This window comes from Ranitomeya variabilis, chromosome 5 (genome assembly GCF_051348905.1).
Source record: "Ranitomeya variabilis isolate aRanVar5 chromosome 5, aRanVar5.hap1, whole genome shotgun sequence".
Taxonomy (NCBI): Eukaryota; Metazoa; Chordata; class Amphibia; order Anura; family Dendrobatidae; genus Ranitomeya; species Ranitomeya variabilis.
This window is the reverse complement of record NC_135236.1, coordinates 21,378,021-21,399,188: the sequence shown is the minus strand read 5'-3', so window position 1 is coordinate 21,399,188 and position 21,168 is coordinate 21,378,021. Positions and strand designations below refer to the sequence as shown.

At 44.6% G+C, this 21,168-nt stretch overlaps 1 protein-coding gene across 3 annotated transcripts in view; it reads left to right on the top strand.

Moving 5' to 3' along the window:
• LOC143773251 (NACHT, LRR and PYD domains-containing protein 1a-like) overlaps positions 1–21,168 on the top strand; it is a 183,434-nt gene that overhangs the window by 20,012 nt on the left and 142,254 nt on the right. For all 3 annotated transcript variants that reach the window (XM_077260742.1, XM_077260744.1, XM_077260743.1), the window contains exon 2: positions 8,879–9,148. In XM_077260742.1, coding sequence (XP_077116857.1) covers positions 8,929–9,148 — 220 coding nt within the window. In that variant the 5' untranslated portion in view covers positions 8,879–8,928. The remainder of the gene's footprint in view (positions 1–8,878; positions 9,149–21,168) is intronic.

Genomic DNA, 21,168 nt, shown 5'->3' with positions numbered 1-21,168 from the left:
TGCAGGTGAAATCCGCACAAAAAAACACTGGAAATCTGCTGTAAATCCGCAGGCAAAACGCAGTGCCTTTTACCTGCAGATTTTTCAAAAATCGTGCGGAAAAATCTCACACGAATCCGCAACGTGGGCACATACCCTTAGGGTTAGGGTTGGAATTAGGGCTAGGGTTGGAAATAGGGTTAAGAATAGGCTTGTGGTTAGGGTTACGGATAGGGTTAGGGGTGTGTTGGGGTTACAGTTGTGGTTAGGGTTGGGATTAGGGTTACTGTTGGGATTAGGGTTAGGATTAGGGTTGGAATTAGGGTTACGGTTGTGTTGCGGTTAGGGTTGTGGTTAGGGGTGTGTTGGGGTTAGGGTTGTGATTAGGGTTATGGCTACAGTTGGGATTAGGATTAGGGGTGTGTTGGGGTTAGTGTTGAAGTTAGAATTGAGGGGTTTCCACTGTTTAGGCACATCAGGGGTCTCCAAACGCAACATGGCGCCACCATTGATTCCAGCCAATCTTGCGTTCAAAAAGTCAAATGGTGCTCCCGCCCTTCCAAGCCCCGACGTGCGCCCAAACAGTGGTTTACCCCCACATTTGGGGTACCAGCGTACTCAGGACAAACTGGGCAACAACTGTTGGGGTCCAATTTCTCCTGTTACCCTTGCAAAAATAAAAAATTACTTGCTAAAACATAATTTTTGAGGAAAGAACAATTATTTTTTATTTTCACGGCTCTGCGTTATAAACTTCTGTGAAGCACTTGGGGGTTGAAAGTGCTCACCACACATCTAGATAAGTTCCTTCGGGGGTCTAGTTTCCAAAATGGGGTCACTTGTGGGGTGTTTCTACTGTTTAGGCACATCAGGGGCTCTGCAAATGCAATGTGACGCCCGCAGACCATTCCATCAAAGTCTGCATTTCAAATGTCACTACTTCCCTTCCGAGCCCTGACGTGTGCCCAAACAGTGGTTTACCCCCACATTTGGGGTATCAGCGTACTCACAACAAACTGGGCAACAAATATTGGGGTCCAAATTCTCCTGTTACCCTTGTGAAAATAAAAAATTGCTTGCTAAAACATCTTTTTTGAGGAAAGAAAAATGATTTTTTATTTTCACGGCTTTGCGTTGTAAACTTCTGTGAAGCACTTGGGGGTTGAACGTGCTCACCACACATCTAGATAAGTTCCTTGGGGGGTCTAGTTTCCAAAATGGGGTCACTTGTGGGGGGTTTCTACTGTTTAGGCATATCAGGGGCTCTGCAAACGTAACATGATGCCCGCAGACCATTCCATCAAAGTCTGCATTCCAAAACGTCACTACTTCCCTTCCGAGCCCCGGCATGTACCCAAACAGTGGTTTACCCCCACATATGGGGTATCAGCGTACTCAGGAGAAACTGGACAACAACTTTTGGTGTCCAATTTCTCCTGTTACTCTTGCAAAAATAAAAAATTCTGGGCTAAAAAAATATTTTTGAAGAAAGGAAACATTTATTATTTTCACGGCTCTGCGTTATAAACTTCTGTGAAGCACTTGGGGGTTCAAAGTGCTCACCACACATCTAGATAAGTTCCCTTGGGGGTCTAGTTTCCAAAATGGAGTCACTTGTGGGGAGTTCCTACTGTTTAGGCACATCAGGGGCTCTGCAAACGCAACCTGATGCCCGCAGAGCATTCCATCAAAGTCTGCATTTCAAAACGTCACTACTTCCCTTCCGAACCCCGACGTGTGCCAAAACAGTGGTTTACCCCCACATATGGGGTATCATCGTACTCAGGAGAAACTGGAAAACAACTTTTGGGGTCCAATTTCTCCTATTACCCTTGGGAAAATAAAAAAATTGTGGGCTAAAAAATCATTTTTGAGAAAAGAAAAATTATTTTTTTATTTTCATGGCTCTGCGTTATAAACTTCTGTGAAGCACTTGGGGGTTCAAAGTGCTCACCACACATCTAGATTAGTTCCTTGGGAGGTCTAGTTTCCAAAATTGGGTCACTTGTGCGGGAGCTCCAATGTTTAGGCACACAGGGGCTCTCCAAACGCGACATGGTGTCCGCTAATGATTGGAGCTAATTTTCCATTCAAAAAGCCAAATGGCGTGCCTTCCCTTCCGAGCCCTGCCGTGCGCCCAAACAGTGGTTTACCCCCACATATGGGGTATCATCGTACTCAGGACAAACTGGACAACAACATTTGGGGTCCAATTTCTCCTATTACCCTTGGGAAAATAAAAAATTCTGGGCTAAAAATCATTTTTGAGGAAAGAAAAATTATTTTTTTATTTTCATGGCTCTGCGTTATAAACTTCTGTGAAGCACCTGGGGGTTATAAGTGCTCACTATGCATCGAGATAAGTTCCTTGGGGGGTCTAGTTTCCAAAATGGGGTCACTTGTAGGGGAGCTCCAATGTTTAGGCACACAGGGGCTCTCCAAACGCGACATGGTGTCCGCTAACGATTGGAGCTAATTTTCCATTCAAAAAGTCAAATGGCACGCCTCCCCTTCCGAGCCTTGCCGTGCACCCAAACAGTGGTTTACCCCCACATATGAGGTATCGGCATACTCAGGAGAAATTGCCCAACAAATTTTAGGATCCATTTTATCCTGTTGCCCATGTGAAAATGAAAGAATTGAGGCTAAAAGAAATTTTGTGTGAAAAAAAAGTACTTTTTCATTTTTGCGGATCAATTTGTGAAGCACCTGGGGGTTTAAAGTGCTCACTATGCCTCTAGATGAGTTCCTTGGGGGGTCTAGTTTCCAAAATGGGGTCACTTGTGGAGGAGCTCCAATGTTTAGGCACACAGGGGCTTTCCAAACGCGACATGGTGTCCGCTAACGATGGAGATAATTTTTCATTCAAAAAGTCAAATGGCGCTCCTTCCCTTCCGAGCCTTACCATGTGCCCAAACAGTGGTTTACCCCCACATGTGAGGTATTGGTGTACTAAGGAGAAATTGCCCAACAAAATTTAGGATCCATTTTATCCTGTTGCCCATGTGAAAATGAAAAAATTGAGGCTAAAATAATTTTTTTGTGAAAAAAAAAGTACTTTTTCATTTTTACGGATCAATTTGTGAAGCACCTGGGGGTTTAAAGTGCTCACTATGCTTCTAGATAAGTTCCTTGGGGGGTCTAGTTTCCAAAATGGGGTCACTTGTGGGGGAGCTCCAATGTTTAGGCACACGGGGGCTCTCCAAACGCGACATGGTGTCCGCTAAAGATTGGAGCCAATTTTTCATTGAAAAAGTCAAATGGCGCTCCTTCCCTTCCGAGCCCTGCCGTGCGCCCAAACAGTGGTTTACCCCCACATATGAGGTATCAGCGTACTCAGGACAAATTGGACAACAACGTCCGTGGTCCAGTTTCTCCTTTTATCCTTGGGAAAATAAAAAAATTTTCGCTAAAAGATCATTTTTGTGACTAAAAAGTTAAATGTTCATTTTTTCCTTCCATGTTGCTTCTGCTGCTGTGAAACACCTGAAGGGTTAATAAACTTCTTGAATGTGGTTTTGAGCACCTTGAGGGGTGCAGTTTTTAGAATGGTGTCACTTTTGGGTATTTTCAGCCATATAGAACCCTCAAACTGACTTCAAATGTGAGGTGGTCCCTAAAAAAAATGGTTTTGTAAATTTTGTTGTAAAAATGAGAAATCACTGGTCAAATTTTAACCCTTATAACTTCCTAGCAAAAAAAAAATTTGTTTCCAAAATTGTGCTGATGTAAAGTAGACATGTGGGAAATGTTATTTATTAACTATTTTGTGTCACATAACTCTCTGGTTTAACAGAATAAAAATTCAAAATGTGAAAATTGCGAAATTTTCAAAATTTTTGCCAAATTTCCGTTTTTTTCACAAATAAACTCAGAAATTATCGACCTAAATTTACCACTAACATGAAGCCCAATATGTCACGAAAAAACAATCTCAGAATCGCTAGGATCCGTTGAAGCGTTCCTGAGTTATTAACTCATAAAGGGACACTGGTCAGAATTGCAAAAAACGGCAAGGTCATGAAGGGGTTATTGCAAAACCCGTTACTGATCTTACTAAGAAGGGTTCCAATACTGTCCAATGGTCCCCTGAGGCTGTTAAGGTTTTTGAGCATCTCAAGGATAAGTTTAGCTCTGCTCCTGTTTTGATCCAGACAGATGAGACTAAGCCCTTTCTGGTAGAGGTGGACGCCTCATCAGTAGGAGTGGGGGCTGTTCTGTCATAGGAAGGAGAGGATGGGGTGCATCCCTATGCATTCTTTTCTAATAAATTTTCAGAGGTGGATTTCAACTACGATGTTGGGAATCGAGAATCGCTGGCTATTAAGCTTGCATTTGAGCATTGGCAACATTTTTTGGAGGGTGGTAGACATCCTATACAAGTTTTTACTTATCATAAGAATTTGATCTATCTGGATGCTGTTAAACATTGAATGCCTGTCAAGCTAGGTGGGCATTGCTTTTTGTGCGGTTCCATTTCTCTGTGACATATATCCCGGGGACAAAGAATGTTGAAGCTAATGCTTTTTCTTGAAGCTTCTCCCCAGTGGTTAATACTGAAAAGGAGGAATCTATTCTGCAGAGAGGAGTGGTGGTGGCAGCATTAGGTTTTGAGTTGGAAAATAGAATTCTTAAAGCCTAGGATGCGGCACCAATTAACACTCCATATGGGAAATTATTTGTGCCTAAAGCCCTGTGGAGAGCTTTGTTTTCGGAATATCATGAGTCTTGCTTGGCAGGTCATCCAGGGATTGCCGAAACAAGAAAGTCGATCGGTCGGAGTATCTGGTGGCTGGGGTGGCTAAGAGAAATTGTCAAGTGGGTGCTTCAGTGTACCTTGTGCGCTAGGTCTAAGGCTTCTCATGCTCCAGCGGCCGGGTTGCTTTGCCCATTAGAGGTTCCTAGTTCTCCATGGACGCATCTTGCAATGGATTTTATCACAGACCTGCCGGTCTCTGAGGGTTTTCCTGTCATCTGGGTTGTTGTGAACCGGTTTAGTAAGATGTGTCATCTGGTCTCGTTCAATAAATTACCTTGCGCTAAGACACTTGCCAGGGCATTTGTGAAAGAGATTGTCAGACTCTATGGTGTTCCCACGGACATTGTCTCTGATAGGGGACCACAGTTTGTGGCTCGCTTTTGGCATGCCTTTTGTGACAGACTTCAGGTTCATTTGACATTTTCGTTAGGTTATCATCCGGAGTCCAATGGACAGACCAAGAGGAAGAACCAGGACATTTAGCAGTTTTTGAGATGTTTTGTAGCAGATAGTGTTAAGCATTCCGATACCGCAAGTATCGGGTATCGGCCGATATTTGCGGTATCGGAATTCCAATACCGAGTTCCGATACTTTTGCGATATCGGGAGTCGGTAACGGGATCCATATTAATGTGTAAAATAAAGAATAAAAATAAAAAATATTGATATACTCACCCCTCCGGAGGCCCCTGGACCTTAGTGCTGCAACCGGCAGCCTCCATTCCTAAGAATGAGCGCGTGAAAGACCTTCGATGACGTCGCGGCTTGTGATTGGTCGCGTGAGCGGTCATGTGACCGCTCACGCGACCAATCACAAGCCGTGACATCATTAAAGGTCCTTCACGAGCTCATTCTTAGGAACGGAGGCTGCCGGTTACATCAGTAAGGTCCAGGCTCCGTTGGAGGGGTGAGTATATCAATATTTTTTATTTTTATTCTTTATTTTACACATTAATATGGATCCCAGGGCCTGAAGGAGAGTTTCCTCTCCTTCAGACCCTGGGAACCATCCAGGATACCTTCCGATACTTGGTGTCCCATTGACTTGTATTGGTATCGGGTATCGGTATCGGCGATATCCGATATTTTTCGGGTATCGGCCGATACTATCCGATACCGATACTTTCAAGTATCGGAAGGTATCGCTCAACACTAGTAGCAGACAATCAGGAGATGTGGTCGGAATATCTGCCATTAGCTGAGTTTGCTCTCAATAATCATATGTCTTCTTCTGCTGGTGTTCTAATTTCTTTTGTTGTACTGGGAAGCATCCATCTTTTGGTCCTTTTTCTAGGATTGTTGCGGTGATGCCTGAGGAGGAGAGTTTTTCTGGAAATTTGGAAAGGGTTTGGATCACTGTGTGCCATAGTCTGAAACAGGCTAATAGGAGGTCTAAGAAATATTTTGACAAGAGAAGAAGGGAGGCAAGGTTTGTTGTTGGGGACATGGTTTGGTTGTCCTCTAGGAATCTGCAATTGAAGATCCCTTATAAAAAGTTGGGGCTTAAGTTTGTAGGACCCTTCAAAGTGGTTCAGATTGTCAACTCGGCAGCGATGAGATTAGACTTTCATTCGTCCTGGAAAATTAATTCAGTTTTTCATGTATCTTTGCTGAAGAAAGTTGACACGCCAGATAAGGTGGCTATGCCAACTGCTCCTTCAATTGATGAGGACTGAAAATTTGAGATTCACGCATTCTTGATTCCAGGTGGCACAGAGGAGGGTTACAGTATCTTGCGTCCTGGAAGGGTTTTGGTCCCGTGGACAATTCCTGGGTGAAAGCTGTGGACATCTCAGCCTCAAGGTTAATTAACAGGGAAAATGAAGATCGGTCTCAGGAGCACAGAAAGAGGACTAGAACTCCAGGTTGTATTTGAACCACAACGCGTTTCAAAGGACAACACCGTCTTCATCAGGTGGGCAGTTTACGGTGTTATCTGTTGAAACGTGTTGTGGTTCAAATACAACCTGGTTTTCGAGTCTTCTTTCTATGCTCCTGAGACCGATCTTCATTTTCCCTGCTATCGCGTCCTCCAATGGAGGTGTTCGGCTGGAAGCTGCGGGGGACTCTGCACCTTTTCTTCCCTCTCCCCTCTGTGGGTCTACCTCCTGGCACTCCACCTTTTACTATAATTCAAGGTTAATTAAGGCTTTTTACAGGAGATTTCCGAATAAGGCCCAGCCTTGAGGATCCGGGGGATCCTCGTTAAAGGGGAGGTACTGTTAAAATCTGTTTAGTTTGTGACTATCCGCCATTTTCTTGTGGTTTTCTGGCTGCTGGTCTTTTTCCTTTGGTGCTGGGTTTGTCTTGGGTCAAGTGTTTGTATCACTCTTTATTAACCAGAACCTGCCCTCCAGTCCTTGCTGGACAACAGTGTTAATCTGCTCGAGTTCTGGCTTGGTGCTTTGCTTTGTCTTCTGTGTGTGTAATTTGTGCAGCACTGGGACCTCTGGTTCAACTTATCTTAGTTTCTGTTTTCAGTTGGTATCTGCAGCCTTCTCTGTGTTTTCTATTAACGAGGTGACCCGTTTTTGTACCCAGTCCTTAGATCTTTTACGTACCCCCTTTCCCCCATCTATAGGTCTTCGCTTGAGATTAACCTAGGATTGTCGGTGGGTCTATTCGCTAGAAATGGTTCGCCCACTCCATCGTAGGGTATCAGCCTAGTCATAGTGCAGGGTCAGTTTCCCTCTTCTACCCTAGTCCTGTGTTGCTGTTCCGTAACAATAGTTTCCTCACAAATTTCTCCCCTTCCTTCATATTGTCTCCTCACACATTTCATGCTTACATATTGTTTCCTCATATATTACCCCCTTGCTCTCCATACTGTCTGCTCACACATCTCTCCACTACCCAAACTGTGTCTGCACTCATCCCCCTCACTCCCCATGCTATGTGTCCACCTGCATCCAGTACATGCTCCCCATACTATATGTGCACCCATCCTCCTCTTGCTCCTCAAACTGTGTCCACATAAATTTCCCCCTTGCTCCCCATTCTGCCTAAATTAATTCCACCTCCTCACTCCCCATACTGTGTACTCAAATTTTTCTCCTCCATCCATACTTTATCCACACTAATCCAAACCCTCACTCCCCTTACTGTGTTATCAAATCTCAAATCCCCCCTCAATCCCCATACCATGTCCTCAAATACCTCTTCCTCGCTACTCATACTATATCCTCAAATATTCCCCTTACTCCCTATTCTGTGTCGGCAACCTTCCTTCCCCCTTGCTTCCCATACTGTATTCTCAAAGTTCCCCCACTCCCTCTACGTGCTGTGTCTTCAAACTTCTCTCCCCTTGCATCCCAAAGTATATCCACATACACTCCACCCACTCGCTCCCCATACTGTGTCCATATTCATTTGCCCCTCACTCTCCATATTGTGTTGACATACATTCCCCTCATCTTCTCTGCCCATACTGTGTCCACAATTCCTCTCCCCTTCACCTCCTCTATCAACTACATTTTTTGTCTTCAGCTGCATAGGAGCACTTACCACACCAAACGACTGCCGCCTACACAGTGCTGAGGAGTAATGTCAGCAGTTTTATTACATGACCATGCTGCTGACTTTGCACAGATATGAACATGCCAGCATTTAGGGCTTCAATTTTATACACCCCTGAAAATCGCAGGTACTCTTGATCATCAGGAGCTGCTGCACCTTCACCGAGCCGACTGTCACTGTGACAGCTGACTTCGAAAATGGATAACTCCCTTTGCAGGGGGTGGTAACATGCAGCTGCCAGGAAGACTTATCAGTCCATTGCATTATACAGCGCCCACCGTACCAACTGAACTTGGGGCAAATGCCACGTGTACCCCCAAAATACGCCCCTGGCTCTTTGTCAAACTAATAGCCATAATTAGCGTTATTTCTTATGTACAGTCAGACAAACTATTCTGAAAAGTTACAAGAGGTATGCGCTAAGTAGTTCAGAAAGCTCCTCAAGTGCAGAGATTTCCTGGTGATATATTTTATAATCTGTATTGACATTATAGTAATTACTTACTTATATTACTACATAGACTAAGTAAACGTTTCCCCTGACATCACTAATATAACCTGCACTACTGCGGCTTCAAGCATAATATCACACTGCTGATCTTCTTACGTTTCTTGTCTCCACAGCTGGCGCTCTCTTTATAGACAAACACTAACCAGATCTGATTGAAAGAACAATGATTGTAAATTCACTTGTAATCGATTTGTGCCAAAATGGTCTGCTGGGAGAAGAGAAACGTGATAATATCATGAGAATGTCAGATACGAGGGATGTGGTAAAACTTCTGTTTGGTGGAATCAGAGACTCGGATGATGATGGCGAGGAGAAGGTTAATCAAACTTTGTATAAGCACAATCCCAGAGTCATCAAAGACATAAAAGTTTCAGAACCTCACAGTAAGTGTAAATGTAACATGTTTCTATTGCTGCACCTTTATTTCTCTGTCGCTAGTAGAGATGTTGAATAGAGATGTTGAATAGTGATGAGCGAGCACTAAAATGCTCGGGTGCTCGTTGCTCGGGTCGAGCACATTGGAATGCTCGGGTACTCGGACAGAACAACGAGCCCAATGTATTTATATATGGGAGACCCGAGCATTTTTACAGTGATCCCCCCCGGGGTCTTTTTAAGGTCTAAAAACATCAGAAAATTATAGAAACACTGCTCAAATGAGACAGGGACCTCATGGGGATCGCCCCTGGAAGCATTCCTGACTCCTAGTTCACAGCTTTAATAATTTTTTTCCAAGATTCATGCCATTTTTCCCGGTACCACAAAAAACACATGAAAATGAAACCAAAATGGATTTTGCTGGGAAGTATGTTAAGGTACATCTTTTGCAGGTTAATGACTTGCCTGTAAGGCCAAATATTTAACCCCAGACTGAAACTTTCCTCCCCCACTTAGGCTTAGTTCAGACGCAGCGTTTTTGAAGCGTTTTTCAACTTTAACATTGCTTTCAACCACTACAAATGCATTCACTGGGAAATGTCATTGTAACATTTAACAACCCTAGCTGGCCATGTGGTGGGTGACACATAAGCAGACCCATCTTGTTTCATTTACAAAGGAGGGATTCTTAAATTCACAGAGCCTATTTTTACTGGCACATCAGGCGGCACTAATCTTCTTAAATGGCCATTATGAAACAGTGAGTCTCCTAAGCTGTTTTAGCCTATGCTGTGAGTGGATGGGCTGCCAAGAACTACGATGCACCACAATACCCCTGTCATACGATGTCCAGGGGGGACTCCTGAAAAAGTGTTGCATTGAATTCAAGGCCTGCCCTGCTACCAATTCATATGCACCCCAATAAGCCTTTGAACCCACATACTGGATGGACCCATGAAAATCCACTTCACAATATGCATTTTGTACACCTGTACTGCTTTGTTTTACACATTGGCAGCAAGGCCAGCCCTGTCAGTCATATGCACCCCATTAGGCCTTGGAACCCACATACTGGATGAGCCCATGAAAATCTCATATTTTTTAATGGTATGATGGTTCCCTCTTTGCACAATTATTTACAGTAGTATTTGGCAATTTTATTTGCCACGTTTTTAACACTAAGGTTCAGAAACGGATTTAAAAAAGGCTAATACTTGCAATACAACGCAATTTTATTGCAAACTTAAAAATTCAAGGAATAGTATGATTGAATAGTGTGAGTGCGTACACTTTTGTATATGTTAAAATACAAAGGTTAATAAGGGCATATAAGGATTACATAAATATAGTGATTATGTATATATGAAGATTAACTACATACAGTATAGTTAGATCATCACCAAGAGGATTTTAAACATCATCCGTCTGGAATATCAGAGAAGCAACACCAAGACACACAACCCCTGGGAGATTACCTACACTGCATGGGCATACCCAATTATGCAGGTATCAGCCCACTGTACATGTACAGGTACCCAAGTTTTGACATCTGTCTTAGTCATGTTTCTCTGGTCTTATATAGTGATTTACACTATGTAGTAACTATAGTTTCACCCAGACCTTCAAGTGGCCACTTTTCAAGGTTGGATGAAACTGAGATATCATGGAGTCATCAGACGACTGGCCATAAACCCCTAGAAAATAAAAGTCACAAGGATTTAGATCAAACCACCACAGGCACAGTTTCAGTAAACCTTAATGTTTTACAATGCCAAACAGCAAACATATAGAGGCTTAAAACTGTTTGTGAAGTGAATAAACAAACATTTATCAAGATTGTGTGACTATGAGCATTGTTTGTCACATCTGTAAATGTTTTACAAGAAATGCAGCTATGTGATTGTCTAAATGCATTCGGTATACAGTATTTTAATCTAGATTCCAAATTGCCATTTGTACATTTGATGCAGCCAAAATTAAGGCTCTCAAGGAGAGAAACTAATATAGTGGACAAAGAAATATTTTTAGTGAACTACTGAGCCAAACTAGCATCATTGCTTTATCAAATTTATATGAAGTGTATTGTGTCCAATGTTAGCAACCAGGCAAAACAAAAAGGAGCTTTTCAAGTGAGCTCTTTAAGGTACACAAATGTTATGAAGTGTTTGCCAACAAGAATGTGATTTCACCAATGGGAGGTATCTTTTATAAAAATATACTAGTGCCATCACAGCCCCCCTTGCCCAAACTTCTCCAGCCTATAACAGTACAGAGCACTTTCACCCTGGTGATCTAGTGGCAGTTAAACAAGAGACATTGCAGGAGACAGAGTTAAGAATTAGGCCCAATGTAGTGTTGTGTGTCTCTGAGACTTGTAATGCAGTGCATGATCTGCCAAACAATTCCCCAATGGGGGTACCTTTATTAAAAATAGACTAGTGCCATCGCAGGCACCTTGGCCAAACTTCATCGGCCTATAACAGTACAGAGCACGTTCACCCTGGTGATCTACTGGCAGGTAAAGGACTGATTGCTGGAGACCGAGTTAAGAAGTAGGCCCAATGTAACATCTTGCCCAATTCCCCAATGTGGGATCCTTTTTTAAAAAAATAAGAGTGCCATCACAGCCCCCTTGGCCAACATGCACTGTACAGAGCACGTTCACCCTGGTGATCTTCTGGCAAGTACAGGACAGATTGCAGGAGACAGAGTAAAGAAGTATGCCTAAAGTAATGTCATGCCCAATTCCCCAATGTGTTGTCCTTTTTGGACTTGAAAAAATAGTGCCATTACAGCCCCCTTGCCAAAAATTCATTGGCCTATAACAGGACAGAGCACGTTCACCCTGGTGATCTACTGGCAGGTTCAAGACAGATTGCAGGAGACCCAGTTAAGGTAGTAGGCTTCACAGCCCCTTTGCCCGAGGAGAGGTGAGGAGAGTGTTTTTTTTTAATTTATCAATGAGTGTTAACTGGATTGTGGGGGCTGTATTACATTCTATTGGGCTGGCTGCATTACATTCTATGGGGGGCTGGCTGCATTACATTCTACGGGGGCTGTGCTGTTTTACATTCTATGGGGGCTGGCTGCATTAAATTCTATGGGGGCTGGCTGCATTACATTCTAGAAGGCTGTGCTGTATTACATTCTATGGGGGCTGTGTTGTATTACATTGTATGGGGGGCTATATTACTTTCTATGAGGGGCTGTATTACATTCTTTGGGGGCTGCGGTGTATTACATTCTATGGGGGGCTGTATTATATTCTATGGCGGGGCTGTATTACATTCTCTGAGGGCTACATTTTATTCTATGGGGGCTGTATTATATTCTATGGGGAGGTGGGCTGTGTTACATTCTATGGGGGGCTGTATTACATTCTATGGGAGGCTGGCTGCATTACATTTTATGGGGAGCTGGCTGCATTACATTCTAGGGGACAGGCTGCATTACATTCTATGGGGGCTGTGCTGTTTTACATTCTATGGGGGCTGTGCTGTATTATATTCTATGGGGGCTGGCTGCATTACATTCTATGGGGGGTGTTGTATTACATTCTATGGGGGGGCTATATTACTTTCTATGGGGGGTTGTATTACTTTCTATGGGGGCTACATTTTATTCTATGGGGGCTGTATCATATTCTATGGGGAGGTGGGCTGTATTACATTCTATGGGGTGATGTATTATATTCTATTGGTGGGCTGTATTATATTCTATGGGGGCTGCATTACATTCTCTGGGGGCTACGTTATATTCTATGGGGGGTGACTGCATCATACTCTATGAGGGGGCTACATTATATTCTATGGGGAGCTGCATTATACTATATGAGGAGTGCTGCATTGTATTCTATGGAGGGGCTACATTATATTCTATGGGGTGCTGCATTATGCTCTATGAGGGGGCTACCATATATTAGATATGCAGGGGCTGTATTATACTATATGAGGGGGCTGCATTATATTCTCTGGGGGGTTACATTATACTCGAGGCTACAATATATTCTGTGGGGTGGCTGCATTATACTCCGGGGTGGCATCATTATACTATATGTGGGTGTTAGTGTTATGATCCGGTGGTAGGATCACAAAACTGACCTGATAGGTAAACCTAAATATTAGGACAAGCTCTGGGGATGTGGAAACTATACTGACCGCAACACTGATCCTATCCACACACACTAAAGGCAGCCATGGAGCGTTACCTAAAAACCTAGACGCCTCTTCACAGCCTGAGAAACTAACTACCCCTAGAGAGAAAGCAAAGCCTCACTTGCCTCAGAGAAATAACCCCAAAGTTTAGACAGCCCCCACAAATAATAACGGTGAGTTAAGGGGAAAATACAAACGTAGGAATGAAAAACAGGTTTAAGCAAATGAGGCCCGCTAACACTAAATAGACAGAAGATAGCAAGGGGTCTGTGTGGTCAGTATAAAACTATCAAAAACAATCCACGCAGAAAGTGCAAGAACCTCCACACTGACTCACGATGTGAGGGGTGCACTCTGCACCCCAGAGCTACCAGCAAGCGAAAAATCACATATAAGCAAGCTGGACTGAACTCATGATATACTGAGAAACATATTCAAGGAAACAATGAACAAAAAGAACTTAGCAAGACTTAACTTCTCCAGAAGGAAACAGGTTACAAGGAAGTCCAGGAGAAATCAGAACCAGTACTGAATACAACGACAGCAGGCAGGAAGTAAAGGTCCAGGTGGAGTTAAATAGGGACCAGCATAGCAGGAAATGAGGCAGCTGAGCCCTGCTACAGACCTGCAGTATCGCTAAAGGCCACCAGAGGGAGCCCAGACGGAATTCACAACAGTACCCCCCCCTTGAGGAGGGGTCACCGAACCCTCACCAGAGCCCCCAGGCTGATCAGGACGAGCCGAATGAAAGGCACGAACCAAATCGGCCGCATGGACATCAGAGGCGACAACCCAGGAATTATCCTCCTGACCATAGCCCTTCCACTTAACCAAGTACTGAAGCTTCTGTCTCGAAATACGAGAATCCAAGATCTTCTCCACCACATACTCCAATTCTCCCTCGACCAAGACCGGAGCAGGAGGATCAACAGAAGGAACCACAGGCACCACATATCTCCGCAACAATGACCTATTGAACACATTGTGAATGGCAAACGATGCTGGGAGGTCCAAACGAAATGACACAGGGTTGAGGATTTCCAAAATCTTATAAGGACCGATGAAACGAGGCTTGAACTTCGGAGAGGAAACCTTCATCGGAACAGAACGAGAAGACAACCATACCAAATCCCCTACATGAAGTCGGGGACCCACACAGCGACGGCGGTTAGCAAAGCGCTGAGCCTTCTCTTGTGACAACTTCAAATTGTCCACCACGTGGTTCCAAATCTGCTGCAACCTATCCACCACAGAATCCACCCCAGGGCAGTCAGAAGGCTCAACCTGACCCGAGGAAAAACGAGGATGAAAACCAGAATTGCAAAAAAAAGGCGAAACCAAAGTAGCAGAACTAGCCCGATTATTGAGGGCGAACTCAGCCAATGGCAAAAAAGACACCCAATCATCCTGATTAGCAGAAACAAAACATCTCAGATAAGTCTCCAAGGTCTGATTAGTTCGTTCGGTCTGGCCATTCGTCTGAGGATGGAAGGCCGATTAAAAAGATAGTTCAATGCCCATCTTAGCACAAAAAGACCGCCAAAATCTGGACACAAACTGGGATCCTCTATCAGACACAATGTTCTCAGGAATACCATGTAAACGAACCACATTCTGAAAAAACAGTGGAACCAAATCGGAGGAGGAAGGCAGCTTAGGCAAGGGCACCAAATGGAACATTTTAGAAAAACGATCACAAACCACCCAGATAACAGACATCCTCTAAGAGACTGGAAGATCCGAAATAAAATCCATGGAAATATGCGTCCAGGGCCTCTTCGGGACAGGCAAAGGCAAAAGCAATCCACTGGCACGAGAACAGCAAGGCTTGGCCCGAGCACAAATCCCACAGGACTGCACAAAGGAACGCACATCCCGCGACAAGGAAGGCCACCAAAAGGACCTAGCCACCAAATCCCTGGTACCAAAAATCCCAGGATGACCCGCCAACACTGAAGAATGAACCTCGGAAATGACTCTACTGGTCCATCTATCCGGGACAAACAGTCTCTCTGGTGGACAACGGTCAGGTCTATTGGCCTGAAATTCCTGCAGCACCCGTCGCAAATCAGGGGAGATGGCAGACAAAATCACCCCTTCTCTGAGGACACCAGCCGGTTCAGAAACTCCTGGAGAGTCAGACACAAAGCTCCTAGAAAGGGCATCAGCCTTCACATTCTTCAAGCCCGGAAGGTATGAAACCATGAAATCGAAACGGGAGAAAAACAGCGACCATCGAGCTTGTCTAGGATTTAACCGTTTGGCAGACTCGAGATAAATCAAATTCTTGTGATCCGTCAAGACCACCACGCGATGTTTGGCTCCTTCAAGCCAATGCCGCCACTCCTCGAATGCCCACTTCATTGCCATCAACTCCCGATTACCAACATCATAATTCCGCTCGGCAGGCGAAAACTTTCTAGAAAAGAAAGCACATGGCCTCATCACAGAGCCATCAGAGCTTTTCTGCGACAAGACAGCCCCTGCTCCAATCTCAGAAGCATCAACCTCGACCTGAAAAGGAAGAGATACATCTGGCTGACGCAAGATAGGAGCCGAAGAAAACCGACGTTTCAGCTCCTGAAAGGCCTCAACAGCCGCAGAAGACCAATTTGCCACATCAGCACCCTTTTTGGTCAGATCCGTCAAAGGCTTAACCACACTAGAAAAATTAGTGATGAAGCGACGGTAAAAATTAGCAAAGCCCAAGAACTTCTGAAGACTCTTCACCGATGTAGGTTGAGTCCAGTCATAAATGGCCTGGACTTTAACTGGATCCATCTTGATAGTAGAAGGGGAAAAAATAAAGCCCAAAAAGGAAACCTTCTGGACTCCGAAGAGACATTTAGAGCCTTTCACAAACAAGGCATTGGCACGCAGGACCTGAAATACCATCCTGACCTGCTTCACATGAGATTCCCAATCATCAGAAAAGACCAAAATATCATCCAGGTACACAATCATAAATCTATCCAGATACTCTCGGAAGATGTTGTGCATGAAGGACTGAAACACGGAAGGGGCATTAGAAAGCCCAAAAGGCATCACCAAGTACTCAAAATGGCCTTCGGGCGTATTAAATTCTGTTTTCCATTCATCGCCCTGTTTTATACGCACAAGATTATAAGCTCCCGAAAGATCTATCTTGGTGAACCAACTAGCCCCCCTAATCCGAGCAAACAGATCAGACAGCAGAGGCAAAGGGTACTGAAATTTGACCGTGATTTAATTTAGAAGGCGATAATCTATACAGGGTCTCAGAGAACCATCCTTCTTGGCTACAAAAAAGAACCCTGCACCCAAAGGTGACGAGGACGGACGAATATGCCCTTTCTCCAAAGACTCCTTTATATAACTCCGCATAGCGGCATGTTCTGGTACAGATAAATTAAAAAGTCGACCCTTAGGGAACTTACTACCAGGAATCAAATTTATAGCACAATCACAATCCCTATGAGGAGGTAGGGCACTGGATTTGGGCTCATCAAATACATCCTGGTAATCCGACAAAAACTCAGGGACTTCAGAAGGAGTAGAAGAAGCAATTGACACCAAAGGAACATCGCCATGTACCCCTTGACAACCCCAACTAGACACAGACATTGCTTTCCAATCCAGGACTGGATTATGAACCTGCAGCCATGGCAGACCCAACACGACAATGTCATGCAAATTATGTAACACCAGAAAGCGAATAACCTCCTGATGTGCAGGAGTCATGCACATGGTCACTTGAGTCCAGTACTGAGGCTTATTCTTGGCCAATGGCGTAGCATCAATTCCCTTTAGTGGAATAGGGAATTGCAAAGGCTCCAAGATAAAACCACAGCACCTGGCAAAATCCAAATCCATCAAATTCAGGGCAGCGCCTGAATCCACAAAAGCCATAACTGAGTAGGATGACAGAGAGCAAATCAAAGTAGCAGACAAAATGAATTTAGGCTGTACAGTACCAATGGTGACAGGCTTAGCGAACCTCTTTGTGCGCTTAGAACAATCAGAGATAACATGAGTGGAGTCGCCACAGTAAAAGCACAAGCCATTCTGACGTCTGTGATTTTGCCGTTCAATTCTGGTCAGAATCCTGTCACATTGCATAGACTCAGGCTGCTGCTTAGGAAACACCGCCAGATGGTGCACAGGTTTGCGCTCCCGCAAACGCCGATCAATCTGAATGGCCAAAGACATTGACTCATTCAGACCCGCAGGCGTGGGGAACCCCACCAGAACATCCTTAAGGGCTTCAGAAAGACCCTTTCTGAAAATCGCTGCCAGGGCACACTCATTCCATTGAGTGAGCACAGACCACTTCCTAAACCTCTGACAGTAAACCTCAGCTTCATCCTGACCCTGAGACAGAGCCAGCAAAATCTTTTCTGCCTGGTCTACTAGATTAGGTTCCTCATAAAGCAATCCAAGCGCCAGAAAAAACGCATCCACATTTAGCAATGCAGGATCTCCTGGCGCCAGGGAGAATGCCCAATCTTGAGGGTCACCACGTAACAAAGAAATTATAATTTTAACTTGCTGAACAGGGTCACCAGAGGAACGGGGTCTCAGAGAAAGAAACAATTTGCAATTATTTTTGAAATTCAAGAACTTAGATCTATCTCCAGAGAACAACTCAGGAATTGGTATCTTAGGCTCTGACATAGGACTGTGAACTACATAATCCTGAATGCTTTGTACCCTTGCAGTGAGATGATCCACACTAGAGGACAGACTCTGAATGTCCATATCTGCAGCTGAGTTCTGAACCAGCCAGAGATTAAGGGGAGGAGAGAGGCTAAACACACTGCAGAGAAAAAAAAATGAGCTCAGAACTTCTCTTATCCCTCTTTTGCGATGCATTAACACTTTACTGGCCAGCTGTACTGTTATGGTCCTGGTGGTTAGGACACATGAATGACCTGATAGGTAAACCAGAAAATAAGGACAAGCTCTGGGAATGTGGGAACTTTACTGACCGCAATCCTGATCCTATCAACACACACTATAGGCAGCCGTGGAGCGTTCCTGACTCTGCCTAGACGCCTCTTCACAGCCTGAGAACTAACTTCCCCTAGAGAGAAACAAAGCCTCACTTGCCTCAGAGAAATGTCCCCCAAAGTTTAGACAGCCCCCCACAAATAATAACGGTGAGTTAAGGAGAAAACACAAACATAGGAATGAAAACAGGTTTTAGCAAATGAGGCCCGCTAATAACTAAATAGTCAGAAGATAGCAAGGAATCTGTGCGGTCAGTATAAAATACTACAAAAATTATCCACGCAGAGAATGCAAAAAACCCCCACACCGACTCACGATGTGAGGGGCGCAACTCTGCATCCCAGAGCTTCCAGCTAGCAAGAAAATAGCATATAAGCAAGCTGGATTGAACTCATCATATACAGAGAAACATTTTCAAAAAGCAAAGAGCAAAAATGAACTAGCATGAACATAGCTTCTCAAGGAGGAGACAGGTCACTAGGGAAGTCCCAGAGAGTTCTGAACCAGTACTGAATACAACGACAGCTGGCAACAAGTAAAGGTCCAGGTGGAGTTAAATAGGCAACTAGCATAGCAGAAAACGAGGCAGCTGGGGCCCAGCTACAGACAGCCATATCACTCAAAGCCACCAGAGGGAGCCCATGAACAGAACTCCTAAAGTACCACTCATGACCACAGGAGGGAGACCGAGGACGGAATTCACAACAAAGGACTGACCTCAGAGTGAGGCTATAAAAAGCCTCCCAGGACCCAGAAAGAGGCCATCCGAGTTAACCCTGCAACTACCTGACCCAAGAGGACAGTAAACCATGACAGTACCCCCTACTTAATGGGGGGCCTCTGGACCCCTAGGTTTCTCAGGATTCCGAGCATGGAATGCCCGAACCAGACGATCAGCGTGTACCGACCTGGCTGGCACCCAAGACTGGTCCTCCGGCCCGTACCCCCTCCAATGCACCAGGTATTGTAAAGACCCCTGAACCCGCCGGGAATCTACAATATGTTGAACCTCGAATTCCATATGCCCCTCAACCAAGACTGGGGAGGGAACAGCACCTGGATCTTCCACCACCGATCCCAAGGGTTTAAGCAAGGATCTATGGAATACGTTATGAAGTTTCAACGAGGGAGGGAGGCGAAGACGATACGCCACCGGGTTAACTACCTCAACGATCTCGTAGGGACCAATGAACTTAGGTCCCAGTTTGGTGGAGGGCAAACAGAGACTTATATTTCGCAGAGAGAGCCACACCTTGTCCCCACACTGCAAAACCTGAGCAGAGTTCCTTTTTTTATCCGCAAAATGCTTATAATTCTCCTGAGCCCTGGAAATATTTAGCCGGACTTTTGACCACAACTCCCTGATTCGGTTGACACAGTCCTCAGCTCCTGGACAGCCCGAATCTAATCGTGAGAATTCACCAAAATGGGGGTTAAGACCATAATTAACAAAAAATGGTGACCTACCGGTTGATTGATTGGTACGGTTGTTGAAAGCAAACTCTGCTAACGGTAGGGCATCACACCAGTCGCTTTGCAGAGCAGACGTCAAACATCAAAGAATTTGTTCAAGCGACTGGTTGGTGCGCTCTGTCTGCCCATTACTCTCTGGGTGGTAAGCTGAGGAAAAAGACAAAGATATCCCCAACCTTTTGCAAAAAGCCCGCCAGAACTTAGCCACAAATTGTGCCCCTCTATCCAATACAATGTTCATAGGAACCCCATGTAACCGTACAATTTGTGCAAGGAAATGCTTAGCGAGAGTCTCTGCTGAAGGTAGACTTGCCATAGGTACAAAATGCGCTAACTTAGAAAACCTGTCTATGACTACCCAGATTACCGTGTTACCCCGGGTCACAGGAAGGTTGGTAATGAAGTCCATGGACAAGTGTGTCCATGGTCTTCCTGGAATTGATAAAGGCATCAATTCCCGGGCCGGCAATGAGAGCTCTTAGAACGGGCGCATACCCCACACGCAGCGACATACTTCTTAATATCCGAAGCCATTAAAGGCCACCAAAAGACTCTAGCTACTGACTCTCGTGTGGCAGAAATGCCTGTGTGAGCACTCAGTTTTGAATCATGGAACTCTCGCAGGAGCTTGGAACGTAATTGCTGAGGAACAAACAATTTGTTTTCAGGTTTGGACCTTGGAGCTAAAGATTGAGCCCCCACAATCTCCCTCTCCAATTCCGATGACACTTCGGCTATAATGATATTGGGTTGAAGAATGGGGGACGGCGGATCAGGGGTGGATAGCGGCTCAAAACTACATGATAAAGCATCAGCTTTCACATTTTTAGACCCTGGACGGAACGTTATTGAGAATTGAAATCGGGGAAAAAAAAGTGACCAACTGGCCTGCCTGGGAGTCAGTCTTTTAGCAGATTTGATATACTCTAGGTTTTTGTGGTCGGTGATGACCGTGATGGGGTGAGCCGCCCCCTCCAAAAAATGCCTCCATTCCTCGAACACCAACTTAATTGCTAAGAGTTCTCTATTACCAACGTCATAATTCCTCTCAGCCTGAGAAAATTTTTTCGAGAAATAGGCACAAGTTTTGAGATTAGTCAGAGAAGCAGGTCCCTGTGACAACACTGCCCCCAACCCTACCTCCGAAGCATCAACTTCAACTACAAACGGCTTGGATAAGTCAGGTTGCACAAGAACAGGAGCAGATGTGAAACAGTTTTTCAAAGTTAGAAAAGATTGTTTGGCTGACAAGGACCAATTCCTGACATCTGCCCCTTTACATGTGAGATCAGTAAGGGGTTTTACAATCTGAGAAAAACCTTTGATAAACCTGCGATAGTAATTTGCGAATCTCAAAAAGCGCTGGAGTCCCCTAAGGTCTCGAGGCTGGACCCACTCCATAATGGCTT